At 47.1% G+C, this 18,468-nt stretch overlaps 1 protein-coding gene across 9 annotated transcripts in view; it reads left to right on the top strand.

Annotated features, from left to right (window-relative positions):
- The window catches only part of FHAD1 (forkhead associated phosphopeptide binding domain 1), a 174,446-nt gene extending 159,384 nt beyond the window's left edge, over positions 1-15,062 (top strand). For 3 of the 9 annotated variants that reach the window (XM_037828462.1, XM_037828463.1, XM_037828459.1), the window contains 5 exons: positions 727-947; positions 1,856-2,021; positions 6,397-6,477; positions 8,818-8,871; positions 14,014-15,062. In XM_037828462.1, coding sequence (XP_037684390.1) covers positions 727-947; positions 1,856-2,021; positions 6,397-6,477; positions 8,818-8,871; positions 14,014-14,130 — 639 coding nt within the window. In that variant the 3' untranslated portion in view covers positions 14,131-15,062. Of the gene's footprint in view, positions 1-726; positions 948-1,855; positions 2,022-2,246; positions 2,324-4,863; positions 5,359-6,396; positions 6,478-8,817; positions 8,872-9,510; positions 10,124-14,013 lie in introns of those variants that run through there. The other 6 variants (XM_037828468.1, XM_037828461.1, XM_037828460.1 and 3 more) reach the window with 5 other exon arrangements.
- The last annotated feature ends 3,406 nt before the right edge of the window (positions 15,063-18,468 follow it).

Genomic DNA, 18,468 nt, shown 5'->3' with positions numbered 1-18,468 from the left:
GGTTAATTCCGGGCTGACTCAAGTTCCTTCCTTAATAAACTTTAGGGGCTGACTAGTGATCACAAGATGTCAGTGTTGTAAAACAGGATGAGGTATACAAGTGGGGCCAGTCTCGAGGTTTTTACAATCACAAGATAAAGGTTATGTACTCATACAATCCTTATCAAAGATCAAGGCATCTGGGTTACAGTTCATTGGGTTTCAGTAATTTCCAGTATTTCCTTTTGGCTATTCTACAACATACCAGAAAGTAAGGAAAGGGCTTCTACATAAATAATGATTTAGTCATCATCATCATTTGTTAATTCTTAATTTCTTGGTTACAACCCTGCTGTCCAAAGCCTGGGCCCACTGCATGGCCCACGGGGTAGTTTAAATGTCAACCTTAAATGCCTATTTAGTTGTTATAATAGCTCTTCAAGACCTATCTGCTATCCCAGCATGAGTCAGAAACTGCATAACCAAATTCCTTTTAAAATCGTTTCATTTAATGACTGTTTATATCTATTGTCATTCTTTTTTTCTTGGTTCTCAAAAAGGCATAGAGTACATGGATGTAGGGAAAATGAGAGTTGTACTGAAAGCCCCAATTGTACTCGTTTCCAGAGCACTTGTTTGTTCTCTGCAGTTGCAGAGAATGAATGGAGTAGGATTAGACGTTGGCTTCCTCGAGGCGGCCCCCAGCAGTCTCGGCAGCCTCTGACCGGAGCCCCGCTTTCCCCCTAGTACCTGGACATGAGCAGAACGCTCGGGAGTCTGATGAACATCAGGGACATGTCGGGGCAGGTGTCCATGAGGTACCTTTCCCCAAAAGAGAGGGAGAAAGTCAACCAGCTTCGCCAGCGGGACCTGGCCCTGGTGTTTGATAAGATCACCCAGCTCAAGGGCCGGCTGGAGAGGAAGGAGGAGCTCCTGCGAGGCCATGACGAAGACACTGAACAGCTCAGGTCAGCCGTTCCCCAGGGGAGGCCCGGGCCGCCATTCTCCTGGCTAAACCGGGGCGGTGGCAGGAGCGGGAGAGGCCTGGAAGTAGAGAACAGAAATATTGGGGTCGGGAGGGGCCAGGACCAGGGCCTGGTGGAGGCATGTCTCTCCGTGAGGAAGCAGCGATTGAAGGGCAGTTTTCTCCCTTCTGGATTCTCAACCTCTCTTTTTTTTTTTAAAACCACTGGCTTGCTTTTAATCAAGTTTTTTTTTTGTTTTTTTTGTTTGTTTGTTTGTTTTTTTAACATTTTAAAGTTGTATCAACCAGAAGGCAAGGGTGTAGGGGAAATAATCTTCCAATACTTTCTCATGTCAATTCAAACTTCAAAAAAAGATTCCTTTGGTGGAGTAAAGAGACTATGTGCTGTTTTAACTTTATTTCTGAGCTGCAAAGATTATTTCTGCTTCCTCATGTTTTGAGAATTTCCTGTATTCCCCCATTCAATCTTGGCTGCCACAGTCAGACAGACAGAAAGCTCGAGAACCTTTTTTCCTTGCATCTGCAGTGGAAAACTTAGCAGCAGACATTAACTCTGTACTATCTGCTAATGAACAAGCTGCACCTTTTAGAAATCTTGGCTCATTTTCACCATTTGTGTACTTTTGATAGTTCTGTCATGTTTTCAATAATCACAGTTCTCCCTTCTCTGGAAGGCAGGATGGCGGGGGGACAAATACCCTCTACCATCCTCATGCCACACTTATTCAGCCAGGTTGCTCTTCATTCTGCCCTCTACTCCCCAGTCTTTGTCATTCTCTTCTGCTGGTAATGAAACAACTGAATTAGTGTATATGAAAGTATCGGGAGGGGCACTGATGCTGGATGAGAAAACCAAGGAGAGAAGAAAATGTCTCTCTCTCCTATGCCCAGGCAGAGCAAAGTGTCTGTCCAGATGTATCAGTCGCAGGTGGCAAAGCTGGAGGACAAAATCTACAAAGAGGCAGAGGAAAAGGCCCTGCTGAAGGAGGCTCTGGAGCGCACAGAGCAACAGCTGCACCAGGAGAAGAGGATCAACAGGGCCATCAAGCAGCAGAAGGTGAGGCCTCTGCCTGTACAGAGCCTTAGAAAGGGCTGCTGTGGCCCCAGGTGCCCAGGGAAGGCAGAGCACGCTCCCTGACGCAAAGGAAGGTGGCAGAATAGACTTAGACCCCAGCTCCGCCACCTAGCTTAGGCACGTTTCTTAACCTCTCTGAGATTCAGGGGAGCTTCTCTGTGATTTTTGTAAGTTGTGGCTCTTGTTCGTGTTCTTATTGTTTTACAGGTGCTGGGGATACACAGATGAATAAACTCTCTAAGAAGAGGGATATTCTGAGTGTCTGGCACATAGTAGACAGCCAATAAATATTTCTTGAGTGGAAGTGGATAAATGGGTGGACAGATGGAGGGACAGGTGGTTGGCTAGGTGGATGGATGGACAGGTAGGTGTATGGATGAATGGATGGATGGAAGGATGGATGGATGGATAGATGGGCATTCTTGAAGAACATATCCTTTAGTGGGGATAAGGCAGGTTGATTTAATGGGACACGTGCTTTGTCAAAGGGTGCTTGGTGCTGTGCAAGCCAGGGGGGCCCTCAGCCCATCCGAGGCATTTGGGGAGGGCTTCCCAAAGCAGTAACATCTGCATTGAGTTTCAAAGGCAAGTTGAAATTTGCCCACCAATGGAACGGGTTGGTTGGTATTCAAGACTGAAGGACCCACAGAGGACAGACACAAGGATGAGAAACAAAAGCAAGGAGATTTGCTTCCTGGCAGAGTTGTGACAGCATTGACTTGAGAAACCAAGAAACCAGACTCAGGCTGGTGACCTGCCAGAAAAAGCCTTCTTTCCATCTCCAGCCTGGTAGTCAGTCCTGGGTTCAAATCACTCCTCTCACTGTCGGTGTGACCTTGCACAGGTCCCTTAACCTCTCTTCCATGTTGCCAGTGGCTTGCAGTGTGGTTTCTTGGGGTGAGTTCTACCTTGGCCCAGCAGAATCTGCTACTGAAAAGGTTCCCCAAAACTAGGCCTGCAGGACCAGCACCCAAACAGCTTCAGAAGCTGCCCTGCAGCCTTGTGCCTACAAATGGCCAGCCAGAGGAACTTTCTTCTTTTCTTTGCAGTTTATGCCCACATTCATCCTCTCCTGCAGTTGGCAGTGTGTCTTTGGGCCTACTCTGTGCCCTGGAACAGTGACTTCCAAATAGAATCAGGATTTTCCATTTCTTTAACTCCTGCTTAAGGCAAAACAGATTTCAAGGCTGGGATCTCAGAATCAGGAAAATCAGCTCAGCCACTGTCTCCTCATAACTATCTATAGGCCATGCACTGGGCTCCAACAATGCTTTGCATTCCTGCCTAGTTGGTATGATGGATCCCCATGTTACAGATGAGGAAACCAAGCCTCAGTTCAGAGACTTGCTCAGTTCACACAATGGCTGGGATGTGGTGAGTCAGGACCTGGCCCAAGAGCTCCTTCACCCTAATTCCTGTGCTCTGTGCTGGGCGGACCCTATTCCACTCCTTATAATTGTGTGTGCTTGTGTGTGCACGTGTGTGCATGTGGGTGTGTGCAGGTGTGTGTGTGAGTGGTGTGGGTGAGTGTGCGTGTTGCCTGCATGAGCCCTCAGGAAGCCACACCCCCACACAAGGCCCCGCTCCCCAACCAGGAGGCATGGCCTCCCCAACCAGGAGGCATGGCCGGGTGAGGCCCTGGCAGAAGCCCCGCCCTCCCTCCCGCAAACCGGGGGGACTTCCAGCCCCAGAAATGAAAGCACCAACCTGCGTCTGAGGAAACGCTAGCCATGGCGCTTCTAGCATTCACCACTCTGAATTAAACATCACGGCCCCATCTGCGTGTGCCAGGGACTGCCTCGGGCAGAGGACAGTCTCCTTTCACACCAGGGGAAGCCAGGGAGGGCTGAGCAGTGACAGAGGTCTGCCTTTCCCTTTGATGTGTCCCCTGGAGGGCTCACTCCTTCCTAGGCGCCCCCGGGCCTTGGCGGGCTAGGCCCCAAAGCATCCACACCCAACCACAGAATGGGGCAGCCAAGGGCCCCCAAAGGCCCATTGTCCTGTGCTGGCTGAAAATGTAAGAAAACCTGAGGATTTACATAATCAGGCTTCAGATGCATTATTCATGGACTGCCTCAGACACAATCTGGGGCCAGGCCAGGCTGGCTGGCACTAGGTCCCCTTCAACCGGAGACGGATCCGAAATGGCAAAGTCAAACCTGTGCCAGGGGTCCCCAGAATTACAATAGCCAGAGCTGGGAACATTCAGATTCACGGAATCAATGACTCATGGAAAGGTTTGGTAAGAACTACACCCACAACACTGCTGGGATACTTACTGAGCATTTACCAAATAACAGGCACCTGTCCTGCACCCACTTCAGCTCACACGTAGGAGCCCTGCGAGCATTGCTGGCGAGTGTCAGCCCATTTGAGAGATGAGAAAACTGAGGTTGACTGAGGGTAACGTTGCCTGGCCAAGCCACAGCAGACGTGGGGTTCCCACCCAGATCTGGCGCCCACCCCGTTCATTTCTCCACAACCCCTCCTCCCCATAGCCCCCTGCCAGGGCGGCCCCTGCATCCTCCATCCACTGTTACTCCTGAGTTTTCAATCCAAGACTCCGTTTTGCATTTTTTGGGGTCATTAATATGCTGCCAGAAATTCCTACTTGTCGGGAAAAAAATACAGTTTCAAGTTTCGCTAGATTCTAAAAGGGAACTTGTATATATCTGTCCTGGCATCAGTTCCTTCCTAGGAGTATATTTTCATTTTTAAAATGGATGTTAATGAAAAACTGGATTCTTTTTTTTTTTTTTAATTTACATCTAAATTTTTTCACAAAGAACCTTAATTTGTTTCAAAGTTTCTTCTAAAATTTCAGAACTGTTCACCCCTTCATAGGGTGGGATGATAGAGGCACCAGAACATGAAATTACTTGCTGGAAGTTTTATAAAATCCTGACGAAGCCTCAGAGCCCCTCCTTCCCCTGCAACCAATGCAGTTTTAATGCTTGAACATCTCATCACCAAGCGGAACTTTCCAGAATCAAAAGTCACACTTCTATACTAATACCTTTGGCTGTGGAAACAAGACATGACATAAAACTGTGGGAAGCCCTGTGTGCGTGCGCAGAAACCTGGAGGACCCCGGCTCTGAAAGACTCAGCCCCTCGCTCCCTCCATGTGACAGTGTGACAGTGACAATGGCCCAGGCTGCACTCAACCCAGCCCACTCCTACCTCAGAGTGAAGAGGTGGACTCTGGAGTCAAACAAAACAGAGTGCGAGCCCCACCCGAGGCCCTGAGTGACCTGAGTCAGTGGCTTTACCACCCCTTGTCTCAGGTGCCTCAGTAGCAACAAAGAAAGTGAGAACACGAGGACCTACCGCATGGGGCGGTGGGGAGGGGTGGCTGACACAAAGCACGCAGGGCTGGCGCTGGCATGCCAGGCCACTCCGTTACTAGGGGGGAGAAGAGGCCACTCGTGGGCGGGGGAGGCGATTCCTTGTGTTTCTTTCAAAGAGCTTCCTGCCAGCTGATGCGCTCAGCAAACCCTGAGACTTTCCCCCTGGTCCTCCTAAAGCCAACAGCTCTTTTGTAAAGCTCTTTTCTGTCTGGTGAATACAACTCGGGCTACAGCCAAGAGAGAGCCCAGATACTGCTTGTGAATGGGTTATGACTGGAATTCTCCACTGAAGTCTAAATGCGCTGAAGTGGCCATTTGAGAGGCATGCACGCCCTTTCCTGGGGCTGGAAGTGTGAGAAAGGCAGAAGTGTTCAGGCTGGGGAAGCAGCTCAGCGGCTCCTTCCGGGCTCCCGCCAATCAAACGTGGCCAAGGGCATGGCCATGGCTTTGTCCTAACTTTCCTTCTGCTTAATAACCTCAGATTCCTCATGTTAAAGATGAGAATTAAAAATGGCACCTAACTCATAGGGTTTGACTCAAGGGGAGTATGTATGTAAAACCCTTAGTGAACGCCTGGCAAATGGGGCCACTCAGGGAGTGCTCTTATACTGTCTTTCTTTATCATCATCATTCTCTTCCATTCATTATTTTCCAAGATTCTCTTGCTCCCAGATATTCTCACAATCCCCGTTTCCTCAGTGCCATGTGTGTGTGTTTGACCAAGGAGTGGCAACTGGTAGATGTCATGTTGGATGAGAAGGGGGAGGGGGGCAGGGGTGAGGGGTCCCTCGGGCCCACACAAGGATGAAGAGGCAAAATGTGGATAAGGTGGGGCAGTGTCTAGATAGATGATGGCTGAAGAAAAAGACCCTCATCACCACCCCCTCTGATCTTCGCCCAACAATTCCAGTGAATCCCAGCATCTCCTAGAAACCTTATAGGTGTGTCACAGAATGCGACAGGTAAGGACACACTAAACACTGTCACTCACCTGATATTTTCACCCAGGAACATTTAGAAGATCACGAACAGAGAAATGCAAAAGAAGCAACACCTTGGAACTCTTCCTTCAGAGAGAGAGAGAGGCAGGTACGGAGAGGTTTCTCATTCTTGCAGCCAGACACAAAGCAGATACAGGATTTCCAAAGGGGATGAGCCTATGGAGTGTAAATGGAACACGGGCTGCCCAAGGAACCCCCACACCCCCTCCCCCTCCCCTCCCCCACCCCGGTTCTCACCCCCTTACCCTGCCTGCAATTCGAACAAATTCTCCAAGAGACAAGCAAGCATTCACCCCAGTATCTTGATGTGAGGAAGGCAGAGGAGAAATGGGAGTGTACTTTTTGATACTGGAGTAACCACGGAGGGAAGGTCATAAGAAAAGGAGAAAAAGAGAAGAGAGGGGTAGGAGGATGCCAGAAGGAAGTCTTCCTGCCTTAAGAATGAAATAAGGGAGTGAAAGAAGGAAAAACAGTGGACACAAAATGGAGCCAGGCATGAGGATGAAAGTGCCAACTGTAATGGGCTCCATACCTGCCAAGTCATGCAGCAGGTGCCAAGCTTCCTGGCAGCCAGTGGGAAATAGGAAAACCAACTTGGTTCACAGTCCATGGTGTCTGCTTGATACAGCAGATGTGATGCTCGGACGTGTTCTTAGAACAAAGACCATACAGTACTGCATCTCCCCCAGATGGGACAGTGTGTGACATTAGGAACAACTAAGAATATACTTGGTGCGGGAGCAGCACAGTGTTGGCTGTGCTGTCTCTGAGAACAGCTTTCGAGACAGAACGATGTGTTCACACCCCATTGAATTCGGTAAAGTTCGGTAAGAGCAGGTCTGCCAGGGTCAGGTGCTGTCCTTCAGTGCTCAGCTGTCCACTGACTGGGCTTAACCCAGAAATATATTCTGGAGCAGTGTTCAAACTGGGGTTCCTTGAGCCATCAGGTTCCGTGAAAGGGTGTGACTGCTGACCACTCTTCCATAAACACACACACCAGGGCAGCTCCCCTTCACCCCCTTAGCTATTTTATATGCTGCATTCCTCATGGGATTTTGCTTGGATAAAGAGTTCTGCAGCATCACCTCCCAAAAGAAAAGAAAGAAATATTTAAAACCACTGCTTTGCATTATCTGGGAATTTGGATGGTGACTGTCTTCTGAGATTAGTTCATGTCACCTGAGTTTGTGATAAATATGATAAATATTGAGGCTGCAAACTCAAGGCCATCTCCATTGAAAATGCCTGAGAATGAAATCATGTTGAACGCAGGCCCCAAAGCCCTCACAGACAGTTGTCCTTGGGTAGAGTTAGCATCCTTTCCCGAGAGTAGAGGAGACAGTTCCTATGCCCCTGCCCCAAAAGAAGGCCTTACTCACTCCCTCCTTGGATTTTGGGAATGCCCAACCGATAGGGCTGCCAGATCTAAGCGAGGGAAGGGGAGGGAAACAGGACACCCAGTTAAATTTGAATTTCAGATAAACAATCATTTTTTAGTATAAGTATGCCCCATGAAATATTTGGGCTTATGCTTATACTAAAAAATTATTTGTTTAAATATTTCTGAAACTCAGATTTAACTGGGCATCTGTTTTTTTATCTGGAAACGTCACCAACAAATATTTAGGGGCATCAACTAGATGCCAAGGGAAGTCTCTGAAACAGGTGTAACAAAATGACAGCCATTTGGCTCATGGGACTTTTTTTCAAAAAAGGTCACTTTCACAGAACACTCTGAATTTCCAGCTTCTCTTGGAAACTTGGAGCATCTGGCGACACTGGGCCCACATTCCCTCAACATGAAGGGCCAACCTCCAGGCCCTTAAAAAGTCACCTCCCAGGGCGCCAACCTGTGAGGGAGGCCCTCGCTCGCCATCGTATCCCAGCAACTCTGGTGCTCGCTCTAAAGACAACTGTTCCTGGAGTACATCAGATAAATGTATCATTTATCTGATGAACTAGCATGTTGCAGATTTAGGGTGAAGGTGGCTTCCAAGCAGGGCCCCCTGATAGAGAGGGCAGCCACTGCGGTTTCACCAGCCTCTGGGGTTCCTCCAGCGCGAGCTGTTGGGAGGTTTGGGTGAAAAACCGCCAGACACCTGCAACTTCTTCCACCTGCCGTGAGGCTCTGCTTCCAGCTAAACGTGTCCTCCAAAGAGAGTGCAGTGTCCTCATGGGCCCCTCAGTCGGACAACCGCCCCCTCCGCTGGGATCTGGAGCAGAGATCCCTGAGAGACCCAGAAGGGCAGTATAGCATTGCCCCCCAAAGCCACCCTCCCTGCACACCCCCATTCTCACTCCCTGCCCCTGGCAAGGTCTAACATTCCACATGAGTAGCATCTGAAAGTTGAAGAAAATCCATTTTTCTTTCACGCAAAAGGCAAAGAGGAACAGGAGCTAAATTTTCTCAATTTTTTTTGTATTAAAGAGACGAATGTTTGTAGAGATGGTGAAGAACAAGATGCAGAATTCAAATTTCCAGGTAAGCCAGAAGGAGAAGAGAGAAAACAGTAGGATGACAGCAGGAAACCCAGCTGACAATAGCACCACATCCGTCACGAATTGAGCCCTTAGCATGTGCCAGGCAGAGAGCCAAGCACGCAACACGCACTATCTCATTTAACCCTGACAGCAGCCCTGCGAGGTGGGTATTGTTACCATCCCCAGTTTGCAGATGAGGTCCCTGAGGCTCCGAGACTTTAATCTGTCCAGAGCTCCCCGGCCCAGTAGAAGGGCTGGGATTCAGTGCAGATCTGACAACCGGGTGAGTGACCCCTGACCCTCCCTTAAAGGTAATTGACTTGATGTGGTTCAGGCATCATTTCTCTTGAATTTCAAGGAAGCCTCCCCTGGAACACTCTTTTTTAAGAGCTGAGATTCGAGACTATGAAATCCAAAACATGTTGAAACAGTGCCATTCACAATTCAGCCCTAGAACTGGAATTTGCCCAATTCACATTCCCACTTCCCAGGCAGTAGAGGAGAGCTCACAGGAAGCTCAAAAGCTGAACACATTTCTGATGAATACAAGAGAGGTGATATATTCGAGTTTGATAAAGGGCCCCGATTATTCTGAGATAAAATTATCATTGGAGACACCAAAGCTATTCTGCATCCTCAGGGGACATCTCAGGAAGTAGAGGCCCCTTCTCAACCAACAAACTTGTTCTAAGACGAGAAGATGGTTCCTGCTCCGAGCAAGGTGTCAGGAGTAGAGGTGGTCCCTGGAGGGGCCCCCAGGTGTGAGGCTTTGCCACACTGCAGAGGGAGTGGTGAGGGGTCTGCTTGTTCATCCGTGCACGCAGGAGAGACGGGAGTGGATGGAAACCACCCTGAGGCTCGGTTCTGGCTGAGGACCACCTGGGGATGTGGGATGCCAGAGGAGATGTCGGTGGGCCCTGAGTGGCTGAGGAGTATTGTGCTTCTCTTGAAGCCCCTGGAACTGCAGGCCTCCTCTGGGCTCAGCAGAATTTGGGGGGAGCACGCAGTGCTTCAGCTCAGAGCAAACGGTGATCGTCTGTCCAGTCCTTCCACCCTCTAGCCAAGGCTCCAAGGTTTGGTGGCTGAGATCTCCTCAGTGCGGGAAGGCCTCCTCCAGGCTCCTTGGAAAGAGTAGTTTGGGGTTTCCTTCCTCTACAGCAGCCTGAGTCCTTAGGGGTGATGGGGTCCCAGGACCACCTCGAAAAAGATGAGACATACAACACTGGCTCTTTTCCATCTCGCCCACTCGTAAATGTGCATCCACCTCTAGCAAGCTTCAGACCAGAAGTCTCTCTTCTTATTTAAAAAACCTAGGAGTTTTGGTTTCTGTCCTCCAAAATGCCATTCATTGATTTTATTTCTTTTTTCATTGTGGCTAACAGTCTTTTATGCTTGTTTGTGGGTTGTGTGCTAAAGAGGACAGACATCCAACTAACAAATATTTATTGAGTACCTAGTCTAGGCCACATACTATGCCAGGCACTGGGGACGGAGGGTGAACTAAAAGAGGTTCTGTCCCTGCCCCCATTCATTTAACAGCTATTTATTGAGAATCTGCATTGTGGCAGGTAGGGTCCAAGATCAGGTGGGGTTAGATCTACATTCTCAGCAGGGGCAAAAATTTGTTCTTAGAGAGCAAAAATTACTCTTTTCATGTATAAAACACAGATTATACGTACATACGTATATACTGTGCATAAACAGATATGCAGTATGTCTGGGGGAAGCTAAAAAACAAACAAACAGAGGCACCCAGTGTTCTTTTTTACTTTAATTGCTCTTTTTCACTTAAATTATTCTTGTTATTTTTGTGTGTGTGCTAATGAAGCTGTCAGGGATTGATTTTGGTGATGAATGTACAACTATGTAATGGTACGTGAACAATCAAATGTATGCTTTGTTTTGTATGACTGCGTGGTATGTGAATATAACTCAAAAAAATGAATTTAAAAAAAAATTTCATGGGGGTGGGGCCTGATTAGAAAAACTGTCTCAAAGGGCTTTGGGGAGGTAGGGGGATGGCGATAATGGAAAAAAGGGTAAGAAACTCTGGATTAGATCAACGAATAAACAGACAAAATTCCCTGACTCCCCGGCTTCTGTTCTCGGGCCATAAAAGGAAAAAGGAGATACAAGTAATTAAATAATTACTCTGTACAAAGTGTGTAAAGAGCAAAGGCCAGTGAATTGAGGGAACATATATCGCAGGGACCCTCCCATTCCAGGGGACAGGAGAGGCTTCCCTGAAGAAGGGCTGGTTAAACTGAGACCTAAGGTTGTGTGGGAATGAGCTGTGGGTGTTTCTAGAAGCTGTGCTTGCAGTTGCCTGAAAAAGCCACTCCAGCGTGCCCTGAGCTAATTCACGCCTGCGTGTCCCTGTGTAAGTGACTTCAGCCCTCGCCCTTTCATTCTGAGGGTGAAGCGTGAGGGTCCCAGGTATCGTAGCAATTCCATCGAATCCATTGCACTCGCCCAGGGTCGCCTTTTCAAGATGGACCCTTCCAGATGCCCCAGCCCTTCCTGCTCACAGTATTTGCATTTCCACATCCCCCAGTCTCATCGTCTCCCCGGGTCTGCCAACTCGTCTGCCTTCTGCCACCCCTGCCCTGGGCACTGTGAAAAGTGAACTGAGGCTTGCTCTGTGGTGCCCCCACCCCAAGCTCCCAGCAGAGCTCGGGGTGGGGAACAGGGGGACCGAGGTCTCTTTATTTTCACAGACTCCCTGCCTTCTACTCCAACAGCCAGCCCCACACCCGGCCAGGGCACTGGCATCTGGGAACCACCCACAGTCAGCAATCTTACTGGAAACCCAATAAAAAGGAATATTAAGAAAAGACTGCTTACGGGAAGGGGTTTTCTCCATTTGCTGTCAGTTTCCTCCTTCCCTGGACACTCAGACCAGCGTTTACTTTGTGGGCTGGCACAGAGATTTTAGCCTTTTTTGCCCTGTAATGATTTTGAATTCAGAGTCTCAGAATACTTTCAAGGCTGCCGTGCCACCGGCCAGCTGTCAGGAAGGGATTTTTAAATGTCTTAGAGTGGAAAAACTCAAGAAATGGTCTTCACAGCCCCGTCCATTGATACTCTCCCAGAATCTCCCCTCGGCCATCAGAGGAAGGCAGGAGGGATACTCTAATCCCTGTTTGACAGATGAGGAAACCGAGGGTTGCATAGTAAGTGGCAGAGCTGAAACGCGAACTGCCCACCCAGCCCTCTTTCCCCCAGGGGTAAGTGTGCCCTAACGTTTGGAGTCAACGTTTTGCAGGAGATTGGACTGGCAAATTCAACCCTGTTGGAAAGAAACTTGCAGGTTACAGTGGCAGCCACAGTATTTACAGAACCGTTTGTGAAAGATTCGTGGGTTGCAGATAATGGAAACCCACGCCAAAAGTTGGGGGTGGGCTTATTATAAAGGCTATAGGAGCCAATGCCTCATGGAAGCTAAGGGTCAAAAGGGAGTCAGGACTCAAAAAGGGTGCACACCAATGTTCATAGCGGCATTGTTCACAATTGCCCGAAAATGGAAACAACCCAGGTGTCCATCAACCGATGAATTGAAAAACAAAATGTGGTATGTACAGACAATGGAATATCATGCAGCCATAAAAAGGAATGAAGTATCCAACTACAACCCAGAACCCATGAATTTTGAAGACGATTGTATAAAAATGTAGCTTATGAGGGGTGACAATGTGATTGGGAAAGCCATAAGGACCACACTCCCCCTTGTCCAGTGTATGGATGGATGAGTAGAAAAATGGGGGGGGAAGGCACCCAATGTTCTTTTTTAATTTAATTGTTCTTTTTCACTTTAATTTTTATTCTTATTATTTGTGTGTGTGTGGTAATGAAAATGTCAAAAATTAATTTTGGTGATGAATACGCAACTATGTAATGGTACTATGAACAACTGAATGTACACTTTGTGTGACTGCATGGTATGTGAATATATCTCAATAAAAATGAATCAAAAAAAAAAAAGGAATGAAGTTCTGATTCATGCAACAATGCAGATGAACCTCAAAGACATCCTGTTAAGTGAAATAAGCCAGGCAGAAAAGGACAAATATGGTATGAGTTCACTGATATGAAATAATTAGAATACACAAACTCACAGAGTCAGAAGCTAGAATACAGGTTATCAGGGGCTGGGGTGGGGGTAGAGAATGGGGAGTTAATGCCTAATTGGTACAGAATTTCTGTTTGAGGTGATAAGTTTTGGTAAGAGATAGTGGTGATGATGGCATGACACAATGTAATTAACAGCACTGAATTATATATTTAAATGTGGTTAAAAGGGGAAATTTTAAGCTGCATATATGGTACTATAGTAAAAATTTTAAAAAAAAAGAAAGAAAAGAAAAGCTCTAAAACATCCTGCAAATTTTTTAAAAAATGAAAAGTAAAAAGGGAGCTGGTAAGCCATCAGATTCCAGGCATCCTCTTGGCATGCACATGAGCATCGGTGCATACACGTGCACACACACACCTTATCTCCTCTCTGTGTCTCTCCAAACATCCGTTGATTTTTTCTCCTCTCTCCGTGATGTTACAGGAGAGGATGACCTCACAGCCCCCACATCAGAGGTCCAGCCCAGGGAGCAAGTAGCATCTCAAGAGCCCATAACCCCAAGTCCTGGGAGTGACCCTCTGAATAGCCCAGCCTGCTGCCAAGTGTCCGGCCAGCTCTGGCCAGGGGGCAGGCTCACACACAGACTGGCAGGGTGGGGAGCAGTGCTCAAAAAGTCTTAGACAGAACCCCTCAAATACACGGCATTTTCTCCTCCTTAGACAACAGAGCCATAGGACAATCCAATTTAGTAACTGCTTTTCAGGAGAAAGAAATTCCAGCACAACAAACGGGCCCATCATAAGAAGTTCCTGGTTGCAAAAACATGAAAATGTAAATAGCAGAAGTGTATATGTGTATCTGGAAGGGACTATACCAAAACGTTAATAATGCTTCTCTTTGGGTAGTGTGTTCATAATGAATCATTTTATCTTCTTTGTGCACATATCTATGATCTTTTTTTTTAACAACTACCAACTTTGTGTAAAAAATAATAAAACCATTGTGGCAAAACATGTTGGGCGCTCTCTGCAATTACCAAGTTTGCATGTTTGTTTCTTTTGTTCTTTGAAGGTTGGAGTCAGAAAAGCCACCCCAAAGATGGACCAAGAAAGAGAGACACTGAAAAAAGACTCATCAAGCAAATCCAGCCACAGCCTTTTGTTTTCTGAGCCCAGTGGAAGGAACTAGAGACTCGTCGTCCCACCAAGCCTGGCCTGATCCCTGTGAGTCAATTCGACTCTCTGTGTCAAAATACTAAGATGCTTCTGTAGGACTTTAAAGATTGTTACCCTAGTGTTTTGCTTTCTAGACTAGTATTTTGCACAATAATGTATTTTGGAGCGTGTGGGGAGAGGGGTTTTTTTTTGGAAGATACCAATGAATGTTTACATACTTAGGTACAGGAAGAACATATTTAAGTTTGTAACCCAGACTCCTAAGCCTTGGTAGATAAAATGATGTGTTTGTTTACGTACCTAAACGTCACACCTCTGGGGAGCTCCAAGAGACCCTCAATTGGGAAAACCCAAGACTTGTAGTGGGGCCACAGGACAGAATGGTAACCTCAGTGCTGTTGGAGCCATAATATAGTGCATTTATATCTCAGTTAATTACAATAAATTTAAAACACTAATCGGTTTTATTGCTTCCGTAATAATGGCTCACATTTACAGGACACTCGGCAGTTTTCAAAACACTTCTCACTTAATCCTCCCTCCCAAACCGTGAGAGGTAAATAGTGTTACATTCTCCATTTTACAGACAAGGAAGCAGAGGTCCAGAGAGGTTTTAGGCATGCCTAAAATCACACAGCAGTGGAGTCTTTAACCCAGGTCTCTAACTCCATCTCACACTGCCCATTCTGCCACACCAAGATGGCACAGTAGTTCAAGCCCCCAGGCCATAAGGAGAGACCAAATTCCCAGTAACCAAAGAGCAGACACTTCCCAGGTGGACACAACCCTTTTCTCCAAAGCTCTGTCCTCTCTCCATCCACCCGTCTTCTCACTGCCTTTCTTACATGGCCAGGGCAGCCAAACAAAATGGAAGGAGGAGCCAGAATCCATGAATATCGTTTACTTTCTTATTTTTTAAAAGCCACAATAAAAAACATTTTGATAATTTCAAATCAAACGTATTCTTTATATTGACTAAAACTAGGAGAAATAGAAGAAACTCTCATGTGACATTCTAATGAAGGTACATCTGACACAGGGTTAGGGTCACAGAGGAAGGTGAACATTACTTGACCTCAAAAATACTCTTGAAAATCCCTGAAGTTTTCCAGAAAGTGCATGGTATTATTTATACTGTACCGTACCCCCAAAGTCCAAAACTGCCAGTTTTAGCTCCAAAACCAGAACACATCACTTTGCTTAAGAGGCAGCAGTTCAAGTGGCTGGCTTGTGTTTGGGAGCCAAATTGTGTGGAAAATACATCATTTGTTTGTTGAGCCTGTATATTTGAATTTGCGTGGGTTAAATATAATGCCTGTATGACTCACTGTATTTTGGTACTTGCAAGGACAGGCTAATTTTTATCACACCAACTTTACAACCCATGATGGCAATTTCTTTTCTTCATTCCTTGAACTAGATAGTTCTTTGGGTGTCTCCTCAGCCACACCCTCCCTTTCTCTGAGAATATATCCCCAGGATCAGGTTTGTCCTACATAAGGCTGCTCCCTTGGCCATAGCTGATTGGCTGAATGGCAGATGCCCACCTCAAGCCAGGCCAATTGGATTTCTCTCCCAACTCAACCCAGACCAATCAGCATCTGTGCCTTGATGTTTGGAAATGGGCCACTGAGATACCACTCAGGTTATCAGTGGTGCTGGAGTGAGAGTCTTAGTACAGTTCCAGTGCAGGGTGGCCATTTCCCCCCATGTGTTCAGAGAAACAAACTCAGTCTTGTGGATGTGCAACAAGTAGAGACAAGAAACCAGGGAACCACAGAGACTGTAACAGGCAGTGGAGCTTGGCTATCCTAAAGCCTTCATAAGCCCCTTAGTCTTTGCTTTCCTCTGCTACATTGGCTGAAAGCTAAAGGGCTAGATTTCTCAGCCTCCCCTGCGGCCAGGGGTGGCCACGTTGTACAGTTCTGACTAATGACACATAAGTTAAAGTCCCTGGGAAGGCTTCCTTTCTGGAATAAAAGCCAAGGCCTCAGAGGAGAAAGCTTTTTTGCCCCTTTTCCCTTTCTCCCTTTTCACTCCTGGAGCTCAGACTTGGAGCCGGGGCAGCCATCTTGGGGGTCATCAGGCGACAAGCAAGAGGTTGAAGCCCACTGCCAAGAACGATGGAGTGGAAAGACAAGAAAGGCCCGGTTCCCAGTTCCTTTCCTTGCTTGGTGGTATCACTGAGCTCCGCACCGTGACTAAACTGCCTGCCTCTGTTCTTCTTGTTACATAAGACAAATCCCTGTCTAGTTAAGCCACTGTGCTCAGGTGTATCCATCTGTACTGTGAAACAAACCACCCCAAAACATAGTGACTGAAAATAACAAAACTTCATTATTCCTCAAGATTCCATGGATTGAGCTAGGCACTTTTACTGCTCTGGGCTGGCTTGTCTGGGGCCAGATGAGTTGGGATGGCTTCACGTACACACCTGGTCACGGGCAGGCAAGTTGGGTTAGGGCAGTGGTTCTCAACCTGGGGCAGTTTTGCCCCACGGGGACGTTTGGCAATGTCTGGATACAGTGTTGGTCAACACAACCTGGGGGTGCTGCTATCATCTAATGGGTAGAGGCCAGGGATGCTGTTAAACATCCTACAATACACAGCATAGTCCCCCACGACAAAGAACTATACATAGTACTGAGGATGAGAATCCCTGGTTTAGAGAGGCCTCAGCTGGGGCTATTCATCTCAGCTCCATGCAGTCATCATCCAGGAAGTTAGACCAGGCCGATTCACCTGGTCAGCTTCCCAAGGGCAGTAGGAAAGAACAGTCCCCAATGCACAAGCACTTTTCAAGTCTCTGTCTTGTGTTTGCTAATGTCCCATTGGACAAAGCAAGTCACATGGTCAGAGTCAACATGGGAGGGACTCCAAATTTTTACAATCTACCCACCTTGGCATCGCCATTATTTAAAGCTGAATGCATTCCCAACTGACACAGAAGGAGAAACTTTTACCTTGATTCCTGATGGCTTTCTGGTTCCTAGTTCCTTTCCTTGTGAAGGCCAGTTCCAATTTTTGCCCTTGGGTTCCACTAGGACCCTTTGTATCACTCAAGATTCTCTGGTTGCAAACAACAGAAACCTATGGCTAACTAAAGCAGCATGGGAGTTCATGGAAAGGAAATGAGGAAGGTTAGCAAATCAAAGGGCAGGCTTGGACAGTCAGGACCTGGTTTTTCTTCCCCACAGATGCCCCCCTTTTGTTTCAGCTAGTTTGCATTTCTGTTTTACAACCAAACTGGCCTTTACTAAGATATTCTGCTATACAGACCCCACGGGTGGCTCTAAGAAGCTACTATCAACATGCAAAGTAACAGGTACCTGACCTGCAGCCCCCCATACCTCCCAATCTCCTTCTGATTCCCCAAGAAGCTAAGACAAACAACTTCCTTCCACCCTTGCCAATGGTAAACCGTTTGGATTCTTAGATTCGTGACTTTGCAGATAAGGTGCCCTTCTCTTGCAAATTGGCAGCATCACCAGTGCCTGCTGTTGTAGAAACCAGAGTCATGAAATGTCTCAGGGAAAAATAGCTTCCAGGCCCGAATTCCAAAGTGTATGTTTCTTTTAAGTGGAATGGTTTCCTCTTTTCAGGGGTGGAGAGGAGGGGTCTTAGAAATGAAAGCAGCACATTAATGATAAGAGGCAACCCAAGACCTGCTAATGCTGATGTGTTCCTCTTCTCCTGAAGCAGGAGTTAGGGCATCCAGTGAGGGTAGACAATTTCAGCTTATCAACTTGGCCTCATTTCCATCAAGATGTGCCGCTTGCATCCGTCTGCTCGGTGTCCCAAGTTATTTTGGGCCAATACGTGACCTTATGTGCCTGCTCTTGTTTTTAAACATTTTTCTTTGCCCATCTGTTCCCCAGAAATCCACTGCAATGCTTCTTTCCTGTGGTGGAAAGCACTAGCAGCCTCCTTGTTTTGAGTTTCCACTCATCTTTAGCATATTGCTTTCATTCCTAAGACCCTAAAATATTGGAGGCAGATATTTCATCCTCTGATTAGCTGTCGTCTTATCACCAGAGAGGTGAGCAGTGTCCTTTGATAAATCACTTCTTTGCTTTAACCATCAGCCTTTACTCACACCCAACCAATACTGGGTACCTGCTGTGTGCCAGGGGCTGACGCTACTGTGCAAAGTCCTCACGGTCTTGACCTTTGTCCCCCTTTCTCTTCATGTTCTGATTTGCTGCTCTAACTGAAAAGAATTTGGAGTCATTAATTTCCCGGGAAGGTTCCGTGGGAGAGCTCACTTTTGATGTTCACATTTTCTCTTTTGGCTGGGGGAACTGTAGAGAGAGGGGCATGCAGCAGTGACCCTCTTCCAGGATTGTGTGTG

This window comes from Choloepus didactylus, chromosome 2, assembly GCF_015220235.1.
Source record: "Choloepus didactylus isolate mChoDid1 chromosome 2, mChoDid1.pri, whole genome shotgun sequence".
NCBI classification, from domain to species: Eukaryota; Metazoa; Chordata; class Mammalia; order Pilosa; family Megalonychidae; genus Choloepus; species Choloepus didactylus.
The sequence above is the reverse complement of the archived record's forward strand: the minus strand, read 5'-3'. Positions and strand labels throughout refer to the sequence as shown.